Here is a 27745-nt window from a genome sequence, read left to right on the forward strand (position 1 = left end):
AGAGGCATCCACCGCATTGAGTCACATCTGAATGCAGCTGCTCAGATGCAACATGATGTATTATGGGGTATTTTTCTGTCGGGGCACTGCACCGTGTGTCAAACGCAGCCAGGTATACAAATGCTGCCATTTGGCTGCATAAAATTGCAGATAAAAGGTGCTCGGTGATCGGCCCTGAAGAAGTTTAGCCTCCCGTGTGACAGAGCCTTTATGCAGCCTAAAAGAAGTTAATATTTTGGGCACTGTGCAAGGATCCATGAATACAAATGTTTATGGTAATATGTTTATATAAGTCTTATAAGGATGATGGGTTTTATATATGTGAGGCTGCGTCAGATGGTCAATGTTGGCATGACTCACTTGTGAAATGCTGCAAGCCTTTTCAATGTGCAGGACATAGGATGCACATCCTGGGCAGTCAGGGGCTCTTCTGCCTGAAATAGTAACTCCAGATTAGTATTCAGAACCAGCACAATAAGGCACTGATCATACTAAAGATAACTGATCACTGTTCAGGCTAAAGAGCTGTACAGAGACTGAGTGATGCTGCAAAACTGGAATGGATTATTTAACAAACAAAAAAAAAGCATCTGCTGTTAAGTGTCAGAAGTGTGCAAGACTTACCTGTATCAAATCAGGTCATAGTGAGGAATGCTGAAAGGTTATGGAAGCAGCAGTTGTGCAACTGAAGTACAACAAACACATTCACAGTGACAATGTTTTATAACAAATCCAAAACTACTGAAGATGTTATGAAAATTTTGAAAAAAAGGTGCTGCAAGTACCATAACTACTCTTGTATGGCTATTATTTCAGTTAATTTTTAGCAATCCACACTATAATCCGATATGATACAGGCGCAGCTGTAAGCTTTTGTCACGTAATAGCAGGCAGACTGTGAAATAACTAAAGTTTTACATTTTCTGTATCACTCTGCGCTGCTCTGCATCCTAGCGCCTCATACAAACACTAGATAAAAGTCATTGGAAATTAACTATCTGCAGTCGGATGTCAGAGTTTGTTAATTAAAAAACAGCCCAATGATGTTTCTCAGGTACAATTCAACTATCTACTCAGGTAGATCTGTTCAGGCAATTTTCGTTGTATTCTATACATTCCATACTGGTATTTCCCATCTATCGTACATAAACATTATCATATAGTCTTTTAGGTGCAGTATAGAAAGTTTGTCTGAGATTATGTACAGACTACCTGTAATGACCTTCTGTATCAGAAATTACAATAAGCATACTTGCAGAATGAATGCGGAGATACAAAAAAACAAGATATACTGAAAGAATATCTTTCAGCTAGTCTTGGTGGCCATACATTTATAGGTGGCCATCAGAGTCAACCATCAGGTAGATCCCTCTCTGATATATTTCAGCATGAAATCTATTGAAAATCTGTGGAGCCACCACTGTCTGCCAAGCCTCCAGGCCTCCCTCCTTTAATGTGCTCCCCCCAGGCGGTGCCAAGTGTTGTAGCAAAGGTTTTTTGGTCAGAAATCAATTGAAATTATGGATGGCCAGTTGTAGCATTGATCTCTGGTCGATTTGATGAAGATGATCAAATCTGCCGGGAATTTCAACTAAATGCATGCACACCTTTATAGCTGAACTATAGACTTCATTGAGAGCAACACTAAAGCTGTCACTAGTACTACCAAAACCATAGTCTTGAATAAGTGAATAAGGCTGAACCCATTTATGTATTGTACATATTTAAAAAATGTGACATGATGAGATAGACATATGTATGTACAGTGCCTAGCACACAAATAACTATTCTGTGTTCCTTTTTTTCTTTCTCTGCCTGAAAGAGTTAAATATCAGGTATGCAAGTGGCTGACTCAGTCCTGACTCAGACAGGAAGTGACTACAGTGTGACCCTCAATGATAAGAAATTGCAACTATAAAACACTTTCCTAGCAGAAAATGGCTTCTGAGAGCAAGAAAGAGGTAAAAAAGGGGAATTTCTTATCTGTGAAGGTCACACTGTAGTCACTTCCTGTCTGAGTCAGGACTGAGTCAGCCACTTGCATACCTGATATTTAACTCTTTCAGGCAGAGAAGGGAAAAAAGGAACACAGCATAGTTATTTGTGTGCTAGGCACTGTACATACCCATGTCTATCTCATCACATCACATTTCACTTCAGGTATCCTTTAACAAACCTAGCAATTTTAGTGATAGCATGTATGGGGCTTTGCTATTAACTGCATCGGTACATGAGAGTTAGAAAATACTACTACAAACAAAAACACAAAGACCACTTCAGGTAGCCCGGAACTGAGCTTTGTTAAACAAGGTGCGTAATGTGACTGCAATCCTCATTGAAAATCAACATATCTAAGGGTGCATACACACATCCAATTTTTATTGGCCAATCACGGACCATTTTTACCAACTCCATGTAGTTTGAGGGCCAACAAATTATGAAAACTATGAACAGATTGTGTAGGTAAACTCACTACTACATGGAGGTGGTAATACTGGCCAATCAAAATTGGATCAGTGTACCAGGGTTTACTCTAGATTTAGGTCCTTGTAACTAGGTACAGTGGGAGGAAAATAGCAGGCACATCCTGTTACACAGTAATTTCACAATGTGTGGCAGAAAAAGGATCAATAACAAAAATGTTGATGAAAACTAAAAAAGGAAAATTATTTAAATCATACAACTCACCTCTTGCAGAATGTCATCCAACATTTGGCTGAAATTATCCACTAGATGGTCAATCAGATGTTTCTTGGAGAGATTGACCTGATTTTGGATAGCCAGATTTTCTTTGCTTAGACTGCTGTATGTCTTAGAACAAACCTCTAGCACCTCTAGCTCAGAATGCTTAATAGCAATGTCTTCCATGTACTTCAATAAGGACTCCAAGTGCTGAAATGAAACGTTCAGTTAGCAAACATTCCATCAGTACTTATGTAGCGATACTGCCATTCCCAATGCACAGTTTTCACATTTGGTACTAAAATGGGTAAGGGCGTATTCTGCACTGACAGATCTATGCTCTTTTAAGTGATGAAATTTACAGTGCGAGCAAAGTGACCGCCTTACTTGTAGCTATGTACAGACTTCAAATTACTATTAGCCAAAACAACCATTATTGATTGATTTAGGTGACAATACAGCAATAGTAACTTTACAGACACACTTTCTTTGCATTCTGCATTGTCCTAAGGAGAAGGGGGCGGGCTGCAAGATAGCGGCTACTATCTGAGATTGAATGTTGATTTTGATAAAGTAGTCACAACAGTACAGCTTAGGCTAAGCTCCTTCCTCATACTGCTAACTGGACAATGTTTAGTGGCAGAATAGTCATCATTCTCATCTTTCCTCCTGTAATCAAGCCCGTTCCATTAGACGTATATTGCAGTGTGCTGGAGGCCCTGACTGGTTGACAGAACAGCCCTCCCTTTTTTAGTGTGGCAGCAGGCAGTGCAGGCATGTCCATGCTGCTGTGGTAAAAACATAATTGGGCAGAACGGTGGCAGAGTGGACAGCTCTCGCACCTTTGTAGCTCTGAGTCCCTGGTGTGAATCCCAGCCAGTGCATTAACTGCAGTTTGTATGTTCTCCCTGTGTCTGAGTGGGTTTCCTCCACATCTCCAAAACATACAGATTGGCCTTAAAGGAGTTATCAGGCAAAAAAAAGAGTTTCACTTACCTGGGGCTTCTACCAGCCCCATGCAGCCATCCTGTGCCCTCGTAGTCACTCACTGCTGCTCTGGTCCCCCTCCGTCAGCTCATTTCGTTTTTGCCGACCTCGGGGTTGGCAGGCCGCATTGCGTACATTTTTACGCATTCCCGCTGGTGCAGGAACATTAACACATACATTTTTACACGTTAGTGGTTCTTTTACGTGTTGAACCAGAGCAGCAGTGAGTGACTAATGAGTGAAACTCATTTTTTTTTTTGCCTGATAACTCCTTTAAAGAGACTCTGTAACAAAATGTTCAGCCTTATTTCTTCTATCCTATAAGTTCCTATACCTGGTAATGTGGTCTGGATTACTGCAGCCTTTTCTAGTTGTACTGTCTCTGTAATATATCTAATCTTCTTTTCTTTGTCAAGCTTTGTCGACGCAGAGAGGAATGGGCTGCCTCTGTTGTAACGAATACAAGTTATGCTCGCCCCCAGCAGGCTCTGTGTGCTTTGTTTACTCCTCACAGACTGCTCTCAGTTTCAGCTTGTCTCTGTGATGCAGTTTGTGAGGCTGAGGGGGGAGTGAGCTGCCTGTCACATGCTGAGAAACTTTGAGAAACCAAGACTGGAGTGCAGATAATTCACTATGTAATAAAAACTTGTGGTAAACTGTAACATGATTCTCTTTAAACTACAATGATGACAAATGACTATTGTATGGATTATTCTGAACTCCTCTGAGGGAAGTTAGTGACATGACTTTGTACTCTGTTCAGGGCTGCAGAAGAGGTCGGTGCTGTAAAAATATTAAATAATAATAATAACAACGCTAATAGCTGTATGTAAGACACACTTCAATGTTTCTTCTTGATACCTTGAATGTATACTGATGTTTTTAATACATGCATGCGATTAAACTTTGAAACATTAACACGCAATGCATATAAGCTATACTTATGTAAGATATTCTGAATATTGGTCCTGATACAGAGCTACATAATTTACAATTAAACTATAGTCAGAGTGGGTTAGAGAGCAAGACCATTTTAAATGTTATATTTACCTTCCCTGTGTGAATTTCAGAATATGTTTTCAAATCAAAATACTGAGGGATCTGTAGTAGGTTGACCACTTTTTTGGGATCTGCCGAAAACTGTGACATGAAAGACATGAATTACCCGGTAAGTGAGAAATTTCCAACAGCATGAATTAACCATTTCAACATAAAAGGTGCTAGGCCCAAGCTAATTATAAATGAGAAAATTGTCATAATATGTACTTAAAGCTCTCCTGCCCACTGTGTGCAGTAGAGCAAATTGGGAACCATAAGCAGAAAGTAAAGGGGGCATTCCTACGGATGGGCAGAGAGGAGGGGGAACCGCCACTTTCTCCCCATCCATAATGTACTTGAGCTGGTACAGTACAGCCACACTTGTGAACATAGAGGAGGACAGTCTTGTAACATATCTGGCAAGCTCTTGTCAGATATGTTCTGGTGGTCTGCGTGTGGCAACGGTGGGGTCAGGAGGATGTGGGAAGTCTCTGGAGGATCCATAAGCTTCCTTCTTCTTAGGTACAGATCTGGGTTTTTTTGTTTTTTTTCACCTTGGGTACACTGGGCAAGACATAGAGCCTGAAAAGCAATTAAGAGCTTATGCATCTCCTCATCTCATTGTGCATCTCATTTCATCTTTTACAAAAGAGCTCGATGGAAAGAGCCTATGGCAAAGATGCCAGATAGCCTGTCTCCTCAGATGCACACTATACCGGCAATTGTATTTTGCAACTGCCTTTCATGGAATGCTTTTAAAAATAAATAATTCCTCAGAATCCCCCAAGAGTAGAAGGGACCTGTGCTTCTCCTCATGGGGGATTCTTAGAATGTAATTTAGTCTTTTACAAAAGCACTTGATGGACATAGGAAAAAGTAATTTATAGTGCTTGTTACTCAGCGAGAAATATACATCTTATATGTTTGCAAACAAACGTATTTTAAACTTTACGATTCTTTGCAATAATTGTCCTTTAAGATTTGTGATCAAGAGAGCAGCTGAATCCACACAGCCATGTCACTCTGCCACCGCTGATTGTATAAAAGACAGCCTAGATACTGTGGCCAATGTACGACTCGTAATAATGTATTGCAGCTTTACAAAGTTGAAACATTTCTTCACATATGTATTTACCCTCTAGAGCAGGGGTCAGGAACCTTTTTGGCTTAGAGAGCCATAAACGCCACATATTTTAAAATGTATTTCCGTGAGAGCCATACAATATGTTTCAAACTGGGACACGTCCCTTTTGCTATGGTGATGTGTATACAGTTGATATGCCAGGAAACTGAAGTGTCAGACAAGTCTTCAGCTTCTCTTGGGTTTAAAGAGAGTCTGAAGCGAGAATAAATCTCGCTTCAGACCTCATAGATAGCAGGGGCATGTGTGCCCCTGCTAAACCGCCGCTATCGCGCCGCTAAACGGGGGTCCCTTCACCCCCAAGTCCCCTCGGTGCAGCGGGGGAGCGCTTCCTGGTTGGGGCAGGGCTAACCGCCGCAGCCCTGCCCCACACGCGTCTGTCAGCGCGTATCTCCGCCTCTCTCCCGCCCCTCTCAGTCTTCCTTCACTGAGAGGGGCGGGGGAGAGGCGGCTATACGCCGCTGATAGACACGACTGGAGGCAGGGCTGCAGCCGTTAGCCCTGCCTCCAGGAGCGACCAAGTGTTGCAGTGGGAGGTTTGGGGGTGAAGGGACCCCCGTTTAGCGGCGCGATAGCGGCGGTTTAGCAGGGGCACACATGCCCCTGCTAACTATGAGCTCTGAAGCGAGATTTATTCTCGCTTCAGAGTCTCTTTAAGCAACATCAGCAATTTCCCCAAAAGCCAGACAGGAGAAATGCAGACTAACAACTTGTAAAATTAGCTAGCTGACTTAGGGGTTGATTCACTTTGTAGGACGAGATCCCTGCACTTTGGCCCAATAGGCTGCCTGTCAAGTGACAGGCAGCCTATTGGGCCAAACAAAGCACGGCGATCTCGTCCTACAAAGTCACTGGACCTGACAGGATCCAGGGTTGGACAACTGGAGCGGCCATTAGTTTTGGGGGAGCTTGAGTAAGTTAGTAGTGCATGCTACAGCAGTAGCGTGCTTACTTTGAAAATGTTACTTGCGCTGCCACACTAAGCTGTGCTGCTTGAGCAGTGTAGCTTAGTGAATCAACCCCTACTGATTTGTCTGTGAGCCAGATGTAGCCATCAAAAGAGCCACATCTGGCTCCCGAGCCATAGGTTCCCTACCCCTGCTCTAGAGTGTGTAAATATTTCTCTGTTAAGACGAAAATATACCATGGGTTACTTCATGGCTGTGATGAAGTTGTGGTTGCAGTTACCTTTGCCAGCAGCACGGGCAGCGTGTCTGTGAAGTGCTCGGTAATCCTATGTCTGTCTTCCATTTGTGCTTTCTTCTCCTTGGCTGACAGAACCTGCCAGAATGGAAAGGGACATATTCACATAAATATGGCCCAACATGGGTCTGTGAAAACCTGGGGAGCTTAAGCTGTGAGGTAAAATAGCTCCTGATTGGTTGCTCGCTATGGGGCTCAGTAGTAAGGTAAGATAATGTAGGCAGGTCAGTGATTGGTCGGCACAGGTAACTGTGCCTAGTCTGCCAGGTGTTGCTGGGGTGCAACATTGTTGCAGGGGCGAATCAGGGGCGAGTTAGGTATATATAAGAAGCCCCTGTTCGCTATCTACCTGCCTTCACTTCTGTTCGCTATCTACCTGCCTTCACTTCTGCGTGGCTGGGATAAGCTCCCCACCCACCCATCCCTATTTGTGTATAGAAGAATCGTCGTGGTCAAGTCTTTATTGGTAGAAGATACGACAGAAGTCAAGTCGCATGTGGGGTCCTAACGGAATTGTTATCTTGATTTGGGTCTGAACCGTAGTGGTGGATCTAATTAAATGGAGTTATGTCTGTTTGACTATGGTTAATAAGTTAAATAAAGTTATTGGTTTAATAAAGTTGGGACCTCAATAATTTGGATGATTATTACCAATAAAGATGGCCACGGCCTTAAACCCGCAACCTGGAGTGTAGTTATTTATGTATTTATGTTATGTTTAACCTTTTTTCAACAGTGTTGACTACAGTCCCATGCATTACATACTTTCACAAACATGTCTATGCATTTAGCACTTGTGCTATATATACAGAATGACGTTACCACACAAGAAACATATAATAAGAATCAACACAGTGTAAGGGTAACTTGATACACTGATAAAACTATAATGGTGAAGGAACCAGGAGAAAGTATGCCCTATAATTAGGCTTGCAGCTGTTGTTATCCAGGGATACATCTGAGAAGAATACCAAATATACAGCGTAAGCCAGGACGACAGAGAATCTGGCACAGAAAATGTTCCACTTCTCTGGCCTGCTACCCACAAAATATGCATGCTGAGGTTACAGTACTTAGATCTGCAGAGGAAGTGTCATTTTATGTACCAGTAAAGTGATTTTATGTATGAATATGGTATGAACAGACCTTTCTGGTTGCTGCCCTGCCTATAGGCGGATGTCCTTCAGCTGCTTGTCTTACAGCTGCTAGCATGAATTCCACCAGGAGTGTTTCCTGGGTTCCACTCAAACCTGAAAGCCAAGAACACTATAATTAAAGCCAAATTACAACATGCTTAATTATGCAATGACATTCAAGGAGAATCTGTATCTGGGTCCACTTGCCTCTTCACGAGGCACAAGACTAAAATGATGCTGGTAAAACTAAGCTCATAAATGAATTTGATGCATAATTGCGTTTGGAACATTTTAGCTTCTTGCATTCATTTCGATAACTTATGCTCCTTTTCATATTATCCAAACTCTTTTCTCCCACCTCTAATATTCTTAAACTCCAATTTTTAGAACAAAAACAAATAAATATTGTGGATAAACCAAACATCTGACTGTAAAGCACACATGCTAGGCTGAACTTGGCTGAGGCAGCCATTCGGGACTTTCTCAGCTGAAAATCTAACGTGTACAGGTGTCCCTCAAGATCGCTTAAAGTTCCAGCACATCGGATATTTGAGTACATTGTTCCCCTTCTTACCTACCTGCCGGAAGCACTCCGTTGTGTGCCTTGCCATCATTCTTCCTTCCCTCCTAATAGCAAAGTGTTGCTTGGCTATAACTGAGGGACACGTCTGTATAAGCTCATGGCCAGAACTGCCCCCCTAGCCTTGCCATCCAGCAGGTTAACAACACATTCTGTTGCTATGGAAGGAAGAGTAGGGCTGACCGCACAGTGCATGATTGAGCAGGCCGGTTAGTAGGAGAATAATCCCTTCTGCGCTAGGCCAAGACCATCCAGCACTCTGATTGCTTGCCAATACTTCAAGGGAGGGGGTATATAGGGCTGCTGAACACCCTATATTTTTACTGCACTTCTATCAGTACCGTTAGTCTTGGTCCCATGTGTAATACCCTTTAGTGCTGCTGTCCGGACTATGCAATAGTAAAGTCAAGTGGAATGGCCAGCGCCATCCTCCTCTTGTACTACACCCACACTTGACCACAGGGGGCATAACTATTACACCACTGAAATGGCAATTCCCTACCTCAGCTCTGCTCATAATTATTTGGTTTAAGGGGATATCATAGGCATTCCAGTGCAATTACCCTACTGTGACTGACACCATCTATATAAAAATAAAATGCCAAGTCTCTGCAGAGAATGTTGGTGCTTCATGTTGCTACTGTACAATATCCCAAGAACTGAAGGAAGCAGACGATTCAAAAATGATGAGCTAGAGATCTTTTTAGGTACCATTACTGGGTTGTAATGTTTTATAACTCACCAGCAGACTCTTCTCTTTTATCTTGCAGTAGGATGCTTGTCATAAATTGCCAGTCCTTTACAAAATCAGGAGTGCAGTCCCAAAGACTGTCAACAAGGTAAGTCACATGCTGATGCAACTGAGGCAGAGAAAAGAGATATCAGGCAAAAGAAGCTCCAGCAAAAACTACTTTTTTAAACAGAGCGGGGGCATTTCTGAGTGCTGCTTGTGGTCCCTTTGGAAAAGATTCCCCCCTTAGACTCAGTCCTGGTCAGACCAATCACAGGAAGTACTCCAGAAGGTCCGCACACTCTAATGTACCATGTTCTGTTTATTCAGAAAACGTAACACACCATTCCACAACCAACGAGTCGTTTCGGGGCCCCGCAGGGTCCCCTTTGTCAAGGCTACAGTACAGAATGTACTGTAGCTTTGACAAAGGGGACCCTGCGGGGCCCCAAAACGAATGTACAGAATGTACTGCACCTCACCTGTGGTGTGCGACCTCATTCTCTGTGCACAATCACAGGAAGTGAGAATAAATCTCAGACTGGAAACCACTGCTGTAGTCTAATGTGGCATGAAACTGTCCAATTGCTAGAAGGAAATTGAATTAATTATCATAATAGGATGGATGTCTAGTTCCCTTCACTCCCTGGATAGTATTACATAAATAAGAATCCTCTCATACAGCTAAATATATGGGTGAAGTACTCCATGTACTAGTCAAAAGGTCTGTACTTTTGCCCTGCCCTATCCTGTGATTTAGACACACGGTATAGTCAGTAGAACCAGCAAAGTCAAAAACCCTATCTTGCTGACAGGAAATATCACACACTGACGAGTCACTACAACGTTCTATATGTCTGGCTCCAGGGCCAGTTCCAGACTTTTGCCTGAGGCAAACTTGAGAGGATGTGCCCCCTTCCCCTGTCAGAGTGGGCAGGGGATTACATGAAGAGGATACGGCAGACAGAATCAGGTACTTGCACAGAATTTCCAGCAAAAGCTGACCTTTGAATCTGCTATCAGGGAAACAGATGACTTTCCTCACTACTACACCGGGCAATTGTCTGGTCTGCTTTCAGGTTTGCTTTAAAGGGAAAATACGGCATTTGTTGTTCTATAACTTTATTAGGTTTAGCATTGACATGGATATCAATCAATATATAGTTTTTGTTAGGAAAATAATAAATATGACAAATAATTTATTTGTGGAACATGACTTTGCCTGGCAAGCTTTGTAGCCAGAACATATTCTAGCTTTACTTCACAATGAACAATAGGGCTTAAAGTGGGATAAAACTTTTACAGTATGAACATTTATTGCTCTCTGCAAGTAAACATATGCGCACTATGCAAACAACGCAATCTTACCGGGTTTTAGTGAATTAGCTTTTGCAAGAAAAAGGTAACGGATAACAGAAGAATGTGTGCCAAAAATGTAACAATGTACCTTATACAGTCGCTTATAAACCTAATTTTTCAGCACAAAAAAATGTGCTGAAAAATTACCCCTTCGGCTTATATGCGAGTCAGTGGAGCAGAACAGATGGTGGAACAGGTTTTGTTACAGGCGGAGGAGCGTAAGGATCGTGCACTAGTGATCCTGCTCTTACCAGCTGGCAATCTACTGTTTCTGTGCCCCCAATCCCCTGCAACATGGCGTGCAGAGTGCGCTGCTCAAGACCTGTGTCCCCTGGCTTGTGGAGTGTGCAAGCAACGTGTCAGCGGTGCAATGATCAGGGATTCCTCTTGTGTAGCAATTGCAGTGTCTCAGATCTATGACACCAACTAGTGGCGTCTTGAGACACATCCTTGGGGCACATCTGGCTATGGGGAGAAAGGGTGACTTGTACTGGGGCACATCTAGCTACTGTTGGAGGGGCTATATTGAGGGGGGGAGGTAGCTTATACACGAGTCAATCACTTTTCCTGGTTTATGAGGAAAAAGTAGGCACCTCGGCTTATATGCGGATCAGCTTATATGCGAGTATATACAGTACTTCTAAATACCTCACTTTCGATGAAGAAATCCAGCAGACTCCTTAACTGCTTTATACTGTGCTCATAGCCTTCCGCTTTCTGTGAGCTTTCTCCGCTCACAACTGGGATCAGAAGCCTGTAATTCATGAAAATTATTACACAAACAATAGGGAGAAAGCACACGTCTACATTGAAAACTGTCACATTGTAAATTAACTGACAGATCTTCTCAGGCCTCTAGAGAACATCCTGCATATTCCAGAAAATGTATCGATCTATGTGTGTTTTTAAACAATTTTGAGGACCAAAGAAAGCAATATTAGCCTCACTCACATCCTGAAACCTTTCCAATTTTGTAGAAAAATATGCAATGTTTTCAGCTTGGCTCTATGTTTTTCAAGGAGTGATAGCAAACCTTTGCAGGTAATTCATCCTGCAACAAGCAAATTTAGAGTTTCCTGGACAGACTCATGACTGCAGCATTACAGAGTACACACAGTACTTTTGGCAAGGTTGCAAAGAAGCACAATTTGAGCTTGATGTTCGTTTTGAAAATTCGTATCTGGCTGCAAACTGAAAAGAAAAGATAATTTTTCATAACAATGAGTCTTCTTTTCCATGAGCAACTGAACTGCTTGTTTGTCAAGGAGTTTGGCCTCCGGCCTGCCCTCCATAAACGCAGAGAGAGGGATCTATTGCTGCCACACATCTGCACACAGATTTCCAATACATTTCAGCATAAGGTCTATTGGAAATCTGTCCACCTGCCTCAGTCTGCCAGACCCACTCAGGTTTTCTCCATGTAATTCCCCTCATGGACCCGTAGTGAGAGTTCAGTGTAGTTTTTGGCTCACCTTTCCGCCAGCACCCCTCTCCATTGCCGCCAGGGGTGCCTCTACTCCATGACTTTGCCACATATAAGTGGTGTCAGTGCTTGCGGCAGAGTCACAGGGATACAGGCACCCCCAGCTGCAATAAAGAGAAAACCACGAGACATAGGAGGAGAGCACCAGCAAGTGAGCCAAAACTCACTACAACACTCACAATGGGTCTGTGGGGTACACTTTACATAAGGGGGAGTAGAAGACCAGCGGAGCGGCTCGTTGGTGGTCAGGAAATTGAACATGGCTATCTCTGTGCAACCAACCGAGCCCTAACAAACTAAATCTTTCCAGCATGCCGGGTCAATCTTCTTGACTGACTTCAGGTAGAAATTGATCAAAATGACAATCAAGTGGCCATGTTGCAGCATTTATCTCCATCAGATTTGATAATTATGTTTAAATCCGAGGGATATTGATGCTGCAAATCGAGTAATGCATGAAAACCTTAAGTCCTACTTGTCACAAAGGTTATATTTCTTTCAGTCTACATACATATACCTGCCAATGAATGTATGGTCATGGAAAAATGCAGCACAAGTTTTTTTTCTGGCATGCAGAAATCACATTGAATGTGAAGGAGCCCATTGATTAACAGGGTTTGTCATATCTAATGTGTATTCACATGTGGGTAATTCGCAAGTGATCTTTGTAAGCATGAACCCTCCCTAAGTCACAAAGACGTTATTTCCTGGGCATCGGCTTATAAGACAGAACTAACATTTTATCAGGAATTAGTTATCTGAAGTAATTTACCCTATATACTCGAATACAAGTTGACCTTGTGTATAAGTCTTCTCCAATATTAACCCACTTAAACTGGAATTTTTTATTGACTCAAGTACAAGTCTACCCAGCAATGTTAATGGCTGCACTGCATGCAGTATTGCAGCCATTAACCCCTCCTGCCCCTTAAGTGCAGCCAATAACTCCTCCAGGCCCCCAAGTGCTGCAATTATTCACTCCCCTTCATGCAGCCCAGTATTTCCCCTCCTCCCCTTTCCTTGTTAATTGTTGTTGCCAGGACTTTCACACCTGTGTTTTCTTGGCATTTCCTTTCCTCAAAGTATCACTTACCACAGGGTACATTGCTGCAAATGGGATTGTCACCATTAGTACACACATTGCTCAGTGTCCTCAGTGTTGCCCGTGACTCATGTATACAGTAAGTCAACCCTTATACTTTTATGAAATGAATCAGATCTAAATTTCTAGACTTATACACGAGTATACACAGTAAGCTGAATTAAATTACTAATGCTGCCTCTTAATTTTTAGAGCCCAGTTTGAAAACATTTGATGCATGCACCCCAGGGGATACTTACAATGGGCTGAGGGGTTAGTTTTCACAGTTAGTTAATTATAGTAAATTTTGAGATTAAAAAAGTAATACATTATAAATAAACATATCTGAAATTGTATTCTAAGCTAATTAACGCATAAGGGATGGTCTGGAAATAATGTACTGTATATTTATAGAGTAGTCCTATCAAGATGTTGAGAACCACTGTTTTAGAGAACAGGCAAATCTTCTGTATTTTTCTATTGTAAAAATTCTATTGAAAACGAAAGCCTATGTAATACCTTAAAAATAACATTTTAAAGCTTTCTTAAGTAACTGTTTGTTTTCTGGATTCCCAATTTGTTTATAGGTAAAATGTACTAATGTTAGTCCTACTGTATGTCTAGTCTAATAAATCATCACAGAGCCCTGCTTTCTGTAATATATACAACACAATTTGTAGCCTTGTAACTGACTGGATTATGTGTGCTTAGTTACCTTGTATTCAAAAACTCTCCAGCTGCAGTTGCCAGTGGTCTGTGTGTAGCATAAACAAACTGGTACAACGTATCGCAGTCTTCACTGCTAAACAGATCTTCACAGTTCCTGCAGCAAAACAAAAATGCACACATTCCTATTCTCTGAGATCAGAATAATTCAAGCACAACAAACAGCAACCTTCATTGTACAGTGTACAATTAAAGTGATTCTTCACTTCATATAAGAGATCTAAGTTCTGAGCTACTGGCAGTGCCAGTTGGATAACATTAACTGGTACAAAGAGTATTCCATTCTTCTTAGACTGCCCCAATGAACCATAATACTAATACTAATAATAATAGAAAGAAGAAATAATAATCTGTGGCTATATTGCACACTACTTAATGACTAATCCAAGAAAACAATTGCCAGAGACACAAAGTATCTTCAGTAATATTCATTTTAAAATGCTTAAGAGAGTAAAAAAAAATCCAAATAACAAACAATAAATTGAATGCTTAGTTTTAAAACTGTCACTAGATTTCCAAAAAGTGATGCAAAATGCAAAGATCAATGTGATATGTTTAATGAGGCATTTCATTGGGAAGTCTATCAAACTTTCAAACTGAAGCAGCAGTTAGCCAATAAACATACAACATACACTAATCAAAAGTATAGATAATAATTAGGGGTGAGGGAGCTCCACATTGCACTCCATCCTCCTCACAATTCCTAATTTACATCCGGAACTTCCGCTGTGAAACAGGAAGTGTTGGGAAAATGGAGCCCAATGTAGAGCGCCACAATAAGAGGACATCTTCCGGACAAATTAACCCTCTGTGCAGTGAGTGGCCCCATTCAAATTTTAACAAAGAAAAACATTTTAATTGAATTCAAGACACTCACATGAACCAAAGTCAAGTTATTTACACCAAAATGTAGCCACCTGAGTCACTATTTTCAAGGTATATGCAAAACCCCTGAACACTTTAGTCACCAAAATTACCATGGAGATCAGGGACACATGGGGGAATGTCACAGGTTTAAAATATATATATAAATAAATAAAACCTGCATGTGTTTTCCGTATAATAAATTTAGGAGTTTTGAAACAAGGTACAACACTCTACTGTTTCCTTATACAAAGTTGAACTTTGGCAAAAGCATGATTGTTTTAGCTTGAAAACAGCCCTATGCATGATCTTCTGGTTTATTTTTTTACAATGTTTAAAACTTAAAAGAAAAAAAAAAGGCAAACACCTTGAAACATAAAGAAATATTAAAGACATTCAGTGAGACAGCTCTTCAATCAACATTTTTTTGGAAACCCAGATATTACAACAAATGGGACCTAGATGCAGATGCATGGGGACAGGGGACGCACGCTCGCGCATGTATAGAAGCCGCCGACCTGGCCGCTACGGTGGGGACCCCAGGACACTGGCAGAGAGTGGGGCTGCGACGAGGGACATAAAGCTGGAGGAAGCCCAAAGTAAGTAAATCTGTTTATTTAACTTTGGCTCATGTAAATAAATATTCTAACTTGAAAATGTCCCCACAAGTGACTTTGACCACCCTAGCAATTTTAACAAACTGTAGACTTCAATGCAGATCATAGGTTCTTCAAAGGGCATTCTAGTCATTGGCTTGCCTTTTCAGTTATGAGAGAACAGTACAGTGCAAGTAAATGTAGATCACATATGTTGTCCAGGTAACGGGCGTAGCAATAGCCATAGCAGCTGCTATGGGGCCCTGGAGCAGAGGGGGCCCAGGTGATACTTGATGAATTCACTAATTACTTTCTTGTATTCCTCCACGCTCTGGCTTTGTCTCAGTTCCCATGGACTATGTGCAGTGTAGACTGCACGAGAATGTAAATTGCCCAAACAACTCAAATCCATCCATTGGGTAGGGGCAGGTGGCATTACTCAAGAGTGCCTACAGCTGAGGGCCCCATGAAAATTTTGCTATGGGGCCCCATGATCACTAGCTACGCCACTGCCAGGCAACACATCACTGCACATATTTCCAAAACAAAATCCAATTTCAGACTTTACTTTATTGTGGAGGAGGTTTTGGATCTTTTTAGCCAAATTTGGATTATTTAAAGTGTACCTGAGATGGGAAAATAAAAAGATTTCATACTCACCCGGGGCTTCTTCCAGCCCCATGAGCACCGATGTGTCCCTCACTGTCCTCCCGAGTGCCTCTGTTCGGCCACAATCAGGCCCAGTAACCTGGCTCAGACGCGCCAGTCAGCTCTTCTATGTATGCGCAGAAGAGCCAACTAGCGCAACTGAGCCAGATTACCGGGGCTGGATTGGGCCAAACAGAGGCACTTGGGAGGACAGTGAGGGACGCATCAGTGCTCATGGGGCTGGAGGAAGCCCCGGGTGAATATAAAATCTTTTTATTTTGCCATCTCAGGTTTACTTTAACTTTAATGCCCAGTGAAATTAAAATGAAAAGTTACATTTTCTGAGAGTGTTGTTTAAGATCCACTATCACTAAAACAGTAAAATGTAAAATACATTCATACATGAAAGATGTTCATTTGTTCCATAGTAAAATAAACTATAAATGATTAGTCCAAAACCAGTCAGCTATTCAGCAAAGAGTCCTTGGACAAGACTCCCTACTACGGCTTACTGAGCATGCCCTAGTGGCTGCAGCTGGGTTTGAGTCCACCAGGAGAAAAACATTGTCTTGTGTTTAGGTGTATTTTAAATGTTACTTTTCTGTGATAGTGGCCCTGTATTATACATACTTAAGGTGCATACACACATCAGACTATAGTCTTTGGAAAATGAAAGATCACAGACCAATCTTACCACCCTTCATGTAGTATGAGAGCCATACCTTCACAGTCTATTCTATGGAGCTGAACTCCCCATCAGAAAAAAATCTTTGCAAGATGCTGCACACACAGATGCTGTACACACTCAAAAGATCTGTAGCTGCAAAAGATCTGTTCCTGCCAGAAATCCATTCCTGCAAAATGCAATGATAGTCTATGGGATCTGCAGATCCTCATACACACATGATTTAACTGACATTCATCTGCAGATCAGATCCACCAGGATGGATTTTCAGATCTGTGGATGATTGCTTGATCTGCAGATGAATGTCAGTTAAATCATGTGTGTATGATGATCTGCAGATCCCATAGACTATCATTGCATTTTGCAGGAATGGATTTTTGGCAGGAACAGATCTTTTGCAGATACTGATCTTTTGTGTCTGCACAGCATCTGTGTGTGCAGCATCTTGCAAAGATTTTTTTCTGATGTGGAGTTCAGCTCCATAGAAAAGACTGTGTAGAGTATGGCTCTCATACTACATGAAGGGTGGTAAGATTGGTCTGTGATCTTTCATTTTCCAAAGACTATAGTCTGATGTGTGTATGCACCTTTAGTGTCTATGTGTCAGCACATTCCCTATCCTATCAATGCCGCATGCTATGTTGCGGATGGGTTAATAAGCATAGCTGTCAGTGATAGATAGATAGAAATACAGTATAATAAATAATATATATATATATATACATATATATATATATATATATATATATATATATATATATATATATATATATATATATATATATATATATATATATAACACAGTATAATAAATAATATATATATATATATATATATATATATATATATATATATATATACAGGATCTTCTCAAAAAATTAGCATATTGTGATAAAGTTCATTATTTTCTGTAATGTACTGATACACATTAGACTTTCATATATTTTAGATTCAAATACACACAACTGAAGTAGTTCAAGCCTTTTATTGTTTTAATATTGATGATTTTGGCATACAGCTCATGAAAACCCAAAATTCCTATCTCAAAAAATTAGCATATTTCATCCGATCAATAAAAGAAAAGTGTTTTTAAAACAAACAAAAAATCAACCTTCAAATAATTATGTTCAGTTATGCACTCAATACTTGGTAGGAAATCCTTTTGCAGAAATGACTGCTTCAATGCGGCGTGGCATGGAGGCAATCAGCCTGTGGCACTGCTCAGGTGTTATGGAGGCCCAGGATGCTTCGATAGCGGCCTTACGCTCATCCAAAGTGTTGGTTCTTGCGTCTCTCAACTTTCTCTTCACAATATCCCACAGATTCTCTATGGGGTTCAGGTCAGGAGAGTTGGCAGGCCAATTGAGCACAGTAATACCATGGTTAGTAAACCATTTACCAGTGGTTTTGGCACTGTGAGCAGGTGCCAGGCCGTGCTGAAAAATGAAATCTTCATCTCCATAAAGCTTTTCAGCAGATGGAAGCATGAACCCACTTTTGAACCAGAAACAGTGGCAGAAGCACCTGACCTGGGCTACAGAGAAGCAGCAATGGACTGTTGCTCAGTGGTACAAAGTACTTTTTTCGGATGAACGCAACTTTTACATGTCATTCAGAAATCAAGGTGCCAGAGTCTGGAGGAAGACTGGGGAGAGGGAAATGCCAAAATTCCTGAAGTCCAGTGTCAAGTACCCACAGTCAGTGATGGTCTGGGGTGCCATGTCAGCTGCTGGTGTTGGTCCACTGTGTTTTATCAAGGGCAGGGTCAATGCAGCTAGCTATCAGGAGATTTTGGAGCACTTCATGCTTCCATCTGCTGAAAAGCTTTATGGAGATGAAGATTTCATTTTTCAGCACGGCCTGGAACCTGCTCACAGTACCAAAACCACTGGTAAATGGTTTACTGACCATGGTATTACTGTGCTCAATTGGCCTGCCAACTCTCCTGACCTGAACCCCATAGAGAATCTGTGGGATATTGTGAAGAGAAAGTTGAGAGACGCAAGACCCAACACTTTGGATGAGCTTAAGGCCGCTATCGAAGCATCCGGAGCCTCCATAACACCTGAGCAGTGCCACAGGCTGATTGCCTCCATGCCACGCCGCATTGAAGCAGTCATTTCTGCAAAAGGATTCCCGACCAAGTATTGAGTGCATAACTGAACATAATTATTTGAAGGTTGACTTTTTTTGTTTTAAAAACACTTTTCTTTTATTGGTCGGATGAAATATGCTAATTTTTTGAGATAGGAATTTTGGGTTTTCATGAGCTGTATGCCAAAATCATCAATAATAAAACAATAAAAGGCTTGAACTACTTCAGATGTGTGTATTTGCATCTAAAATATATGAAAGTCTAATGTTTATCAGTACATTACAGAAAATAATGAACTTTATCACAATATGCTAATTTTTTGAAAAGATCCTGTATATATATTCATAGAGCAGTAAATGGAGATACGCTTGCTTAACAGGACTGCAATACAATACTAAGCATGATTTATAACTAATATTCAAATTAAGTGTTCTTTAACATTGTATATTTTATATTTGAATCAAAACTCTAAAATCTCAAAATTACACTATTTTTTTAAACAGTTTTGAATTGGAAAAGTTGGAATAAGAGACTTCAGTTTTAGTAAAACTAGATTACTTGTACCATGCAGATATTTCCAGTGACAATGACCATTTGTAGTTATGAACATCTGGCAAGATGACTGTTACTCTGGGCATCCATTACATATTCTATATGAGAGAGTGTGTAAAAAAAAAAAGATTCTTCGTTAATTCTAAGCTATACAATGGAGTTAATCCTGATGAGTTATCTGACAGTTATGTCACATCTGGGGGAAAATGTCACAACTGACAAAATGGTGACGAGCTGCAGATGATGGACAGCCATTAAACTCTGCAGTGTAAAAGTGAGACCATCCCTCTATCCAGGCTGCTATGTCAGTAATGATGTGGGAGAACTGTCTCCCTGAGAGACTAAATGATGGCGCCTTATGATCCCTCAGTCACCAATCTACCAGTCATATGCATAAAATACCGGAAATTATAGCAGACCCACAAATATCCATAGCAGCTATTATATTGAATGCAATAAACATAGGTGTAACATTCAAACAATCGTAAATGGATGGTGATTGTGCCCGACTATTGCTGTGAGAATCTTCATATAGCACTCACAGGGCAGAGTCTACTTCATTTGATATGCAGCTGCCCTCAGGAGAAAGGCGTTTAGAAAATGTATTGTCTACCTTTTATAATCTAATACATTCCTGCGTCATAGACAATGTTGCCACATTTACATTAGCTTTCGTAAATACAAAAAGAAGTCGCCACACTTTGCTGCGTTTCCAACCGATGAATAGTTTGCTACGTGTATACATTTTGAGCTGAAACAGCAAACATATCATCTTAATGAGACTGCCTTAGCGGAGGTATGCACAGGTTGACAAGTGCACGATATGGCTAGCTGACTGATCTCTCCAATATCATATATTGATCAGCCAGGGATTGATTCTTTCCATCTAATGAGCATTGATTGAACCACTAGCATTATGCTGCTCAAGGCATTGCAATGCTATGTGGCTATCAATCCACCACTATTTCCCTTACCATGCTTTTTTTCTTGTTTTGTTTTTTTAGTCCAATCACACCTTCAATCCATACACTTCCCACAATCAAGCACGGTTAAATCAGTCGGGACCAACCAATGTTCGGAAGAACATTCATATTGACATATTGACCAGAAATATTGATAGTTGTATGTCTAGCTTTATTTAAATCAGGACTGACCATAAAGCCCACCAAATAGAAAATAAAAATGACTAGGCTAGTGCAGCATTCATCACTACACTTTTTCCACTGGTCGGAGTTTGTTATCAAATGATGTATATGTGACCACATTTTAATCGTAATGAGTTGTAGAATACATTTTGATGCTTCTTATAGCTTAGACACCCTTGTCACATAAAAAAATAGGTACTCCAAGAGAAGAGACCCAGCACCGTCTTCAAGTGTATTATAAGCTCTTTTATTTATTTGAAGCATCAAAAAGACTAAAAGGGCAAGTCTGTGCGACGTTTCGAGAGGAGACTCCTCTCTTTCTCAAGCTGACAAGCCCTCTGAATACATGAAACACAATCAGCCTTAAATCGTCCTTGCTCCACTAGGGAGCCAATCAGAATGGTCTGGACGCCCTGTCATCAACCAATCAGGCTAAGTTCCTGCTTGTAGGCCCTCCCATCTGGTGGAGGACCTGATGGGGAATTACATCTATTTATATACTCCAATCATTTTAAAATGGCCACTGGAGGGCCGACCAATGAGGGAAGAGCATATTCTGAATAGAAAAAACGTCATTCAACCGTCACGTGGAAATCCGCATTGAAAATCTGCATGTGGTTAAATTCAATGCGTATGTGTAAAAACGTACGCGTAAAAACCACGTTCCAATCCAATTGCCACGTGTAAATCCGCATTGGAGATCGGCATATGGTTAAAGTCAATGCGTATGCGTACAAACGTACGCGTAAAAACCCGGAAGCAAAAATCGTCTAAGCCATAGACGTTTCAATCCAATCGCCTATACCGGTCACGCATTAAACTTATCTTTTCAGATTAAAAAGTGTACATGCTCCTAACCCTAATAGGGATGAGTGTCAACAATATATAATAGGAGAAATCTGAAAAATGACAAAAAAATGACAAAACTAACGCTAGGTGTCTGGCGGCCACCCATAGCAGCGGCCAGACACCGAACATTGCAACAAAGACAATAATCACATCTCACCCTCCCAGACTGGCGTCCGCCTCAATAGCGGCGGCCAGTCTGGGCTGGCGAGAACAAAAATTACCAATTCTGTCCCGACTGGCGTCCATCCCTGGCGGCCAGTCGGGAAAGAGACAGGCAAAAAATAGATTTCTCCTATTATATATTGTTGACACTCATCCCTATTAGGGTTAGGAGCATGTACACTTTTTAATCTGAAAAGATAAGTTTAATGCGTGACCGGTATAGGCGATTGGATTGAAACGTCTATGGCTTAGACGATTTTTGCTTCCAGGTTTTTACGCGTTGACTTTAAACATATGCGGATCTCCAATGCGGATTTCCAGGTGGCAATTGGATTGGAATGTGGTTTTTACGCATACGCATTGAATTTAACCACATCATCACGCATTGAATTTAACCACAATCCGCATTTTCAATGCGGATTTCCGCGTGACGGTTGAATGACGTTTTTTCTATTCAGAATATGCTCTTCCCTCATTGGTCGGCCCTCCAGTGGCCATTTTAAAATGATTGGAGTATATAAATAGATGTAGTTCCCCATCAGGTCCTCCACCAGATGGGAGGGCCTACAAGCAGGAACTTAGCCTGATTGGTTGATGACAGGGCGTCCAGACCATTCTGATTGACTCCCTAGTGGAGCAAGGACTATTTAAGGATGATTGTGTTTCATGTATTCAGAGGGCTTGTCAGCTTGAGAAAGAGAGGAGTCTCCTCTCGAAACGTCGCACAGACTTGCCCTTTTAGTCTTTTTGATGCTTTAAATAAATAAAAGAGCTTATAATACACTTGAAGACGGTGCTGGGTCTCTTCTCTTGGAGTTTCTGCTTGCTGTTCCTGGAGACAGAGGAACAACGACCAATAGCATGTCGCATCTAGATGGTTGGGTGCTGCCTGTAACTACTCGTCTACTATAAAAAATAGGTAGGGAAAAATTCAATCCATCATGGAAAAAAAAACATTTTTAAAGAGACTAACAAAAATTTCAGCCTTAGTTCTTCTATCCTGTAAGTTCCTATACATGTTCTAATGTGGTCTGTCTTACTGCAGCCTTTTCTAGTTGCACAGTGGCTGTATTATCTCTGTTGTATAATCTAATCTTCTTTCCTTTGACGGCTTTGTCGGGCTCAGGCACTCAGGCAGGAATGTGCTGTTCTGCTTGTGATAGGATAGAAGCTATACACACCCTCTCCAGGCCCCCTGCAGGCTCTGTATGAGCTCCTCTCAGCCTATCACACTCTGGTTAGCAGCCATGTCTTTTATTTGTAAACACTGCATAAAACTGGAAATTACAAGCCAGTATTGCAGCAGGGAGTGGCAGAAACAGCACAGAGGGGCACAGGAGAACATATTGAATAGAATGGTATGCTTTTTGTTGTAAGAATTTTAGAGTACAGATTCTCTTTAAGGCTACGATAAAACCTGGAAAAGTTTCAGCAAAACTACAGAAGTCAGTAGCACACAAAACACACCCACATTTGATTAGCCCTGGTTGTTAGCTTTCCATAATGGTGACATTTGTGGCCTTTTTCTGCTGTTGCTATGCAAACAAAGTCTGGTACTTACAGTAAATACTTTATGGAAAAAAATGGCCTGTTAGATGCCCAACTAGCTATCAACTAAGAGAGGTATGTGGTATTATTTCAACCGTGATACGTTGTAGAATAGATTTTAGAATGTTTTAGGGCTGAGGTCTATGTCTTTTTATTAACAAACTGAATCAAAAGAAACACAATTTTTATTTTTCATATATTCTGTACCAAAATAAAAAGCTTTTAAAAAGAAAACAAGTGACAACATTTGAAAAAGAATACATAAAGTGTTAGCTTAGAGCCTTAGAGATCCAGCTTTTTAAATATGTATGCTGTGAGGGTATATTACTGTTATTTTTGCAAATAATATGTATAGAAATTAAATCAATGTGAAAATGTCACATGGGCTCATATATAATACTTTAATTTAGGTAATTTATATGTATTAAGTCCCTCAATGGCCATAGTGGATAGCAATCACATGGTCTCAATGTTCAAGATCAAGTGGATAAAAACATAAAAGTTGCCTGTGACTAAAGGTGGCCATACACTGGCCCGATTCGTGGCCGTTTCGACAGCAGATTCGATCCTGGGATCGAATCTGCTGCGAATCGTTCGCGCTAAATGCACCCGCCGATCCGATTTCCTCCCGAAATCGGATCGATCCGTAGATCGCGCCGTGCGGGAAATTACCCTCGATCGCCCGCGGGTAGGGTGCGCGTCGCTAGCGGCGGCCGATCCGATCAGGTATACATTACCTGACGCTGGCTCCTGGGCGTCTTCTCCGCGCTGCACCGCTCTGTTCCGGCTCCATCCCGGCGCTTCCTGTGTCACTGCAGTGACCAGGATGTTCAAATAGAGGGCGCTCTATTTGAACTTCCTGGTCACGGAGTGACACAGGAAGCGCCGGGATGGAGCAAGAACAGAGCGGTGCGGTGCAGCGCGGAGAAGACGCCCGGGAGCCAGCTTCAGGTAATGTATACGGGGGGGGGGGGCACAGGCGGCAGGAGCAGCTCAACAGATTGTAATCGTTTTCAGGCTGAAATCGATTCACAATCTGTTTGCAGTAAAGGCAGCCATACGATCCCTCTCTGATCAGATTCGATCAGATAGGGATCTGTCAGCTGGTCGATCTAATGGCAAATCGACCAGTGTATGGCTACCTTTAGAGCCCACCCTCTGCTAACTTGGTGAGGCACAGCAAAAATCCTGAGGATTGGTCCCTGCTCTACCTATGCTAGTAAACAAGCAATCAAACACCTCTACCTAAGCCAGTAAGCAAACAAGCAAGAAAACATAGATTCAAGTGCATTAAGTGTTTGCTTGTTCATATTAAAATCAAAATAAGTGGCTATTAGCAGAGGGGTACCACAAAGGTCAGTGCTGGGTAAAGCAATATTCAATTTATTTATAAATACTGTAAATGTTTTGCTTTTGAAGGGTGGAAAAACGTTGGACAACAACAGCAATACTTTATAACAAAAAAACAACATGTTCTAAAAATCACTTTGGGCGACAAAAATCGTGAATATATATTAATATTCACTTTAGGTGATAAAAATCTAGTACGTATATGCATCTTAAAGAGCACCTGAACTCAGAACTTCCTCTCTGCTTTAAAAGATAAGCATAATAAGCTTTAAAGAAAAACATTTATTTGTTACAGCTGATACAAACCCTGCAATAAATATGCATTGTTTCTACTTCCTTCTTTCATGGAAGAAGACATATTGTTAACATCCTATGCTTTCAAATCAGGTTATCTGCTGTGGCAGTCAGTTGACACAGGGGAGAGATGAAATTACAACTTATGATTAGACATAGATGAGGGGGAATTAGACAGGCTAAACTCTCTGAATACATACAGGGTACATTTCTCTATGTTTTCCTTCTGTCCTGTGCAGGAGTTCAAGACCACTTTAAGAACCTTTGCGATAATTTTGACAGACAGTAATCAATACCAGAGAGATATTGTAACTCTCCCCCAATCTACACAAAACAAAAAGTACTACGATCTTAAATGTCACTCTATAGCTTAAAGGATTATAATTCATCATCTTAGATGATCTTAGGGTCATCATCATCTCATCATCTTAGAATAAGCCTGGAAATATAGCAGACAAATGGCAAATCTGAATAAAAAAAATACAGACTTTTTATTGTCTCTATATTTTATTATAGCAAACTTTAATTACTGCTTTCCTCACTATTATTTGCTTAAGAAAAAGGAAGAATGCAGAATTAATCAGTTTAGCTGAAAACCACTGGGCCATTATTATTACTTCAAGAGGACAAGATAGGTGTTTGCTGCCCTCCAGTGGAAAATTATATCCTGCAATACAGTACATATATTTACTTCTGTGATTCAAAATGCATTTTGGCCTAAAGGCAGCTCCAGGCAAATCTTTTATTTTAGCTTTGGATCGAGTGAGGGAGGGTTAGATCCGCTGCTGAGTAATAACTTCTATTTTTCTCCTGGGTAGATTTCCACTCACCTCCTGTCACTCTGACAGAAACATCACAAAATATCTGCATCTAAAACACAGACCACCATAAAAACCTTGCCAACTCTACAACAAATATACAAGAGGAATGCCAATGATATACATACTTGGACATGTGAACAAGGAGTCTCATAGACTGAACAGACACCTCATGATCTTTGTCCAGGGTCATTGACACGATTCGATCCTAAAATAAATAAATAAATAAATAAATAAATAAATAAACCCTCACAGGCCTATTTATAAAGCAGTCTTAATGTGACGTATAAAAAATGTGTCTCATTATGACACATTATATCAATGTGTTTTCTCAGCTTTTTCAATAATCACAGAGTTTTATACCAGATTCTTGGTATGCTGGAGCGAACACTGCAAATCCAGCGCAGGAGATTTGGGCGCAGCCGGCGCCACCATAGACCATAATAGGAATTACGGCTATATCGGCGCACAGTGAGTAATTTTGGCACCATCAGAAGATGGAGCTGAAGTTACTTTTAAAACGTAATTCGGCCGCCAGCAATAGCTGGAAGCCAGATTACATAATTCCTCACCATCCATGTGGACCTAGAGGGGGAATAGTAATTAACGTCGCCGGGACTTGTGCAGCAGCAGGATAAGCCATATACCAGCTGTATCCTGTGCCCAAGTCTCTCGTACGCATGTTTACCTAAAGTCCAGTGTAGTGCAACATAAACTGACTTACCTTGAACCTTGTAGTAAAGAGATCCATTTTGGAAATAAACTCTTTCTTCTCATAAACTCCCTGCAGAGCAATGATACTCTTCAGGCGTACTTCTGAGGTCTAGAAGTAACAATATACATAAAAAGAAAAAATAATAATACAGAATGTGTAATGTGACAACAGTATGCATAGTTCTTATTTATGACTGAACATGGTTAAATTACATTTCCCCATCTATTACCTGCCACTTTACCCCCTTTCTGCCCCTTAATCTTATCCAAGTCTCTATGTCTGATGCAGTAGCTCTGTACAAAGATGACTGCGTGTAATCTGTATCTTTAAGCCTGATCAGGTGCTCAATGGTGCTCAATGCTCCTGTGGTTCACCTTTTCCCACAAACACAATTCAACGGGTAAGAAGGAGGTACTCAAGTGGCGTTTAAACTTGTGTTTATCAAATTTCAGCAATACAGGACATGTTCTGGGGTGACTCCCGACATCACCTGGTGAAGGGGGTCACCCTGAAACATGTTATGTATTGCTGTTATCCCCCATCAATCTGACCTACCATTCAGAGTGTGAACTCACCCTTAAGCTGTTAACCAGCCCTACTGTTCAGAGTTTGTGCATTCCTGGCCTCTAACATGCACTTCTGTCACCTCATCATCTTCTGCTTCTTACACAGTCTACTGTCCTATGACCCTACAGTGTAGTGTCCCTCAACTGCTTACCTGTTCTATCACTTACACTGTATGCTTTCCTGCTCGTTAACACCTACCACAGGTCTTTATACATGTGAATATAAACTCTGATTTTTAATTCCTTCTTTTTACGGTTTGACATACACATGACTTTAAGTTGAACTAGATGTAATACAGAGTGTATTAAAGAGGTTGTTTAACCTTTAAAAAAAAAAGTTTTACTTACCTGGGGCTTCTACCGTCCCCCTGCAGACCTCCTGTCCCGTGCGGGTCCTCTAGGTTCCTCTTGTCCCCAGAGCAGGTCACTTTCCCTTTCTTGGTCTAACTAGAGGTCCTCGCTCCAGCTTGAATCTCCAGAAGCTTTCTATGCAGGCGCAGTATGAAGTCTTCTTATACTGCGCCTGCGCAGGAAGCTTCCGAAGACATGAGCGGAAGCAAGGACGCGCACAGGGGGCCTGTAGAGGCCCCAAGCAAGTGAAACTTTTTTTTTTTTTTTAAAGGTTAAAGAACCCCTTTAAAAGAGTGAATTAGAGTGGATTGGGCACAATGGTACTTAAAAGACAACAGAGAGTGAAAGGGTTACGGAGGCT

The 27745-nt window shown here is 41.1% G+C and overlaps 1 protein-coding gene across 3 annotated transcripts in view; it reads right to left on the reverse strand.

Moving 5' to 3' along the window:
• LOC137546098 (cohesin subunit SA-2-like) overlaps positions 1 to 27745 on the reverse strand; it is a 99516-nt gene that overhangs the window by 32230 nt on the left and 39541 nt on the right. For 2 of the 3 annotated variants that reach the window (XM_068268108.1, XM_068268107.1), the window contains exons 12-21: positions 26477 to 26575; positions 25881 to 25960; positions 14136 to 14243; positions 11505 to 11610; positions 9510 to 9627; positions 8198 to 8301; positions 7037 to 7129; positions 4720 to 4809; positions 2689 to 2892; positions 361 to 434 (exon numbers count right to left, since the gene is read on the reverse strand). In XM_068268108.1, the coding sequence (XP_068124209.1) occupies positions 361 to 434; positions 2689 to 2892; positions 4720 to 4809; positions 7037 to 7129; positions 8198 to 8301; positions 9510 to 9627; positions 11505 to 11610; positions 14136 to 14243; positions 25881 to 25960; positions 26477 to 26575 (1076 nt within the window). The remainder of the gene's footprint in view (positions 1 to 360; positions 435 to 2688; positions 2893 to 4719; positions 4810 to 7036; positions 7130 to 8197; positions 8302 to 9509; positions 9628 to 11504; positions 11611 to 14135; positions 14244 to 25880; positions 25961 to 26476; positions 26576 to 27745) is intronic. The other variant, XM_068268109.1, reaches the window with a different exon arrangement.

This window comes from Hyperolius riggenbachi, chromosome 2 (genome assembly GCF_040937935.1).
Source record: "Hyperolius riggenbachi isolate aHypRig1 chromosome 2, aHypRig1.pri, whole genome shotgun sequence".
NCBI classification, from domain to species: Eukaryota; Metazoa; Chordata; class Amphibia; order Anura; family Hyperoliidae; genus Hyperolius; species Hyperolius riggenbachi.